At 37.8% G+C, this 1,627-nt stretch overlaps 1 protein-coding gene across 1 annotated transcript in view; it reads right to left on the bottom strand.

Annotated features, from left to right (window-relative positions):
* The window catches only part of ddx56 (DEAD (Asp-Glu-Ala-Asp) box helicase 56), a 16,680-nt gene that overhangs the window by 6,512 nt on the left and 8,541 nt on the right, over positions 1–1,627 (bottom strand). Inside the window, exons 9-11 of the mRNA XM_042214312.1 lie at positions 1,208–1,321; positions 1,032–1,126; positions 312–385 (exon numbers count right to left, since the gene is read on the bottom strand). Of these exons, the coding sequence (XP_042070246.1) occupies positions 312–385; positions 1,032–1,126; positions 1,208–1,321 (283 nt within the window). The remainder of the gene's footprint in view (positions 1–311; positions 386–1,031; positions 1,127–1,207; positions 1,322–1,627) is intronic.

The following is a 1,627-nucleotide window of genomic DNA, read 5'->3' as shown; positions in this document are numbered from 1 at the left end:
TTTTTTCAGCCAACACTAACACCCTGTTGGCCAATCGGTAGGGAAATCTTTTTTGATCAGTATGTTTGATTTGTCCAAGATTTTACACCAAATGCCCTTCCTGAAGGAACGCTCCCCATTTACAAGGGCAAAGGGACTGGCACAGAGTATACTGGCTTGTGCTGATATGAAAAACTGATTATAAGTTTGTTTGTTTTTTCCATTTGTTGTTCAGCCATAGACTTAACTAATGCCAACAATCAGCAAATGTTGAGGAATTTGCCATTTTTGGAATTAAATTGAGCTTCCAAAAGGAGGAGGAGGATACTCACCCGGCATCTGTACCTGAAGCCTTCAATCTGCTCCATTTTAAATTCATAAGGTTTGAGGGGAGAATTGGTCTCATCTAAACACAAACAGAATAAAAACAACTTACAAAAAATTATCTCACTCCATTTAAATATCGTGCTACACTCTAAAAGTATTTGCACCCATCCTGATTTCATAGTTATTTTGTACATTTGTCTTCTCTTCACTTGTTGGTAGACAGCAGAATCCATACTTCCACCAGGTTTCAAACAAAACAAAACATTAAAAACTGCAGTTTGTGTTTAGTCTGGTTATCAATGTCTTCGATAATGTGAAAAATGCAAATGTGACAAATATGCAAAAAGATATAGGGTGCAAGTACTTGTTCACAGCACTGTATACTACTCCCTGAGGTTCAATATTTTAGCACTGAGACACATCAAACTCTGATGCAGCTGTAGAAGGTGAAGCTGACTAACTAGAGAAACGGTCTACCATTTCACTTATTCAGCGAAAAACTAGATGTGGGCCTTTTCGCCATTGTGAAGTGAACATAGCCTAACTGTGTTTAAAGTAAAATGAAAAACAACATGCTACAGTCATCAACACAGAAACAGTCATAATGATAATGATGATATTAATGCAAGTGGATCTCTCTGCAACTCCATTTTTACTTAATTTTCACATTAAAAAGTCAGTAAAAGGTGTAGGCCTAAAAATAGATCAAAACACATCTTCATTACCCCCAGTGAGAGCTTCCTCCACCTCTGACAGCAAACCAAGCTCGGTATGAGATACAAATGACAGAGCGGTGCCCGGGTTGTCTGCTCTTGCCGTTCTGCAAGAATAAAAGTGGCCATCAGAGTTTGATTTTTAGTAAAGATTATCATGTCATTTTTTTAAAAGAAACTGTACATACCTTCCAACTCGATGAATATACGATTCCGCAGTTTTTGGGAAATCAAAGTTAATTACATTGGCAACATTTTGGAAGTCCACACCTCTTGACACTCCATACTCTTTATCTTTAGCTCTAAAGAGACAACAAAACAGTCAATACAGTGTCCAAATGCAATTTTTAATAGGCTGGTTCTATCATCCAATATCTGACGACATGGGTTACGCCACATAATGTGGGTTTTTCAATGTGGCTGCAAACACAGCTTGTTTAGAAGGTTTAAATGTATTTATTGAAATGGTAAAATCTCAACTTCAGCAATCCAACTGACCATCAAACTCTTTTTCCACTGATAAAGACCAACAACCTGAAAGCTTCCATTTATCCATCCATCCTCTCCTGCTAACCCTGATAAGGGTCGTGGAGAGACTGGAGCCTTTT

This window comes from Haplochromis burtoni, unplaced genomic scaffold, assembly GCF_018398535.1.
Source record: "Haplochromis burtoni strain Fernald_Lab_line unplaced genomic scaffold, NCSU_Asbu1 Contig_548, whole genome shotgun sequence".
Lineage (NCBI taxonomy): Eukaryota > Metazoa > Chordata > Actinopteri > Cichliformes > Cichlidae > Haplochromis > Haplochromis burtoni.
This window is presented reverse-complemented; position numbering and strand designations above follow the sequence as displayed.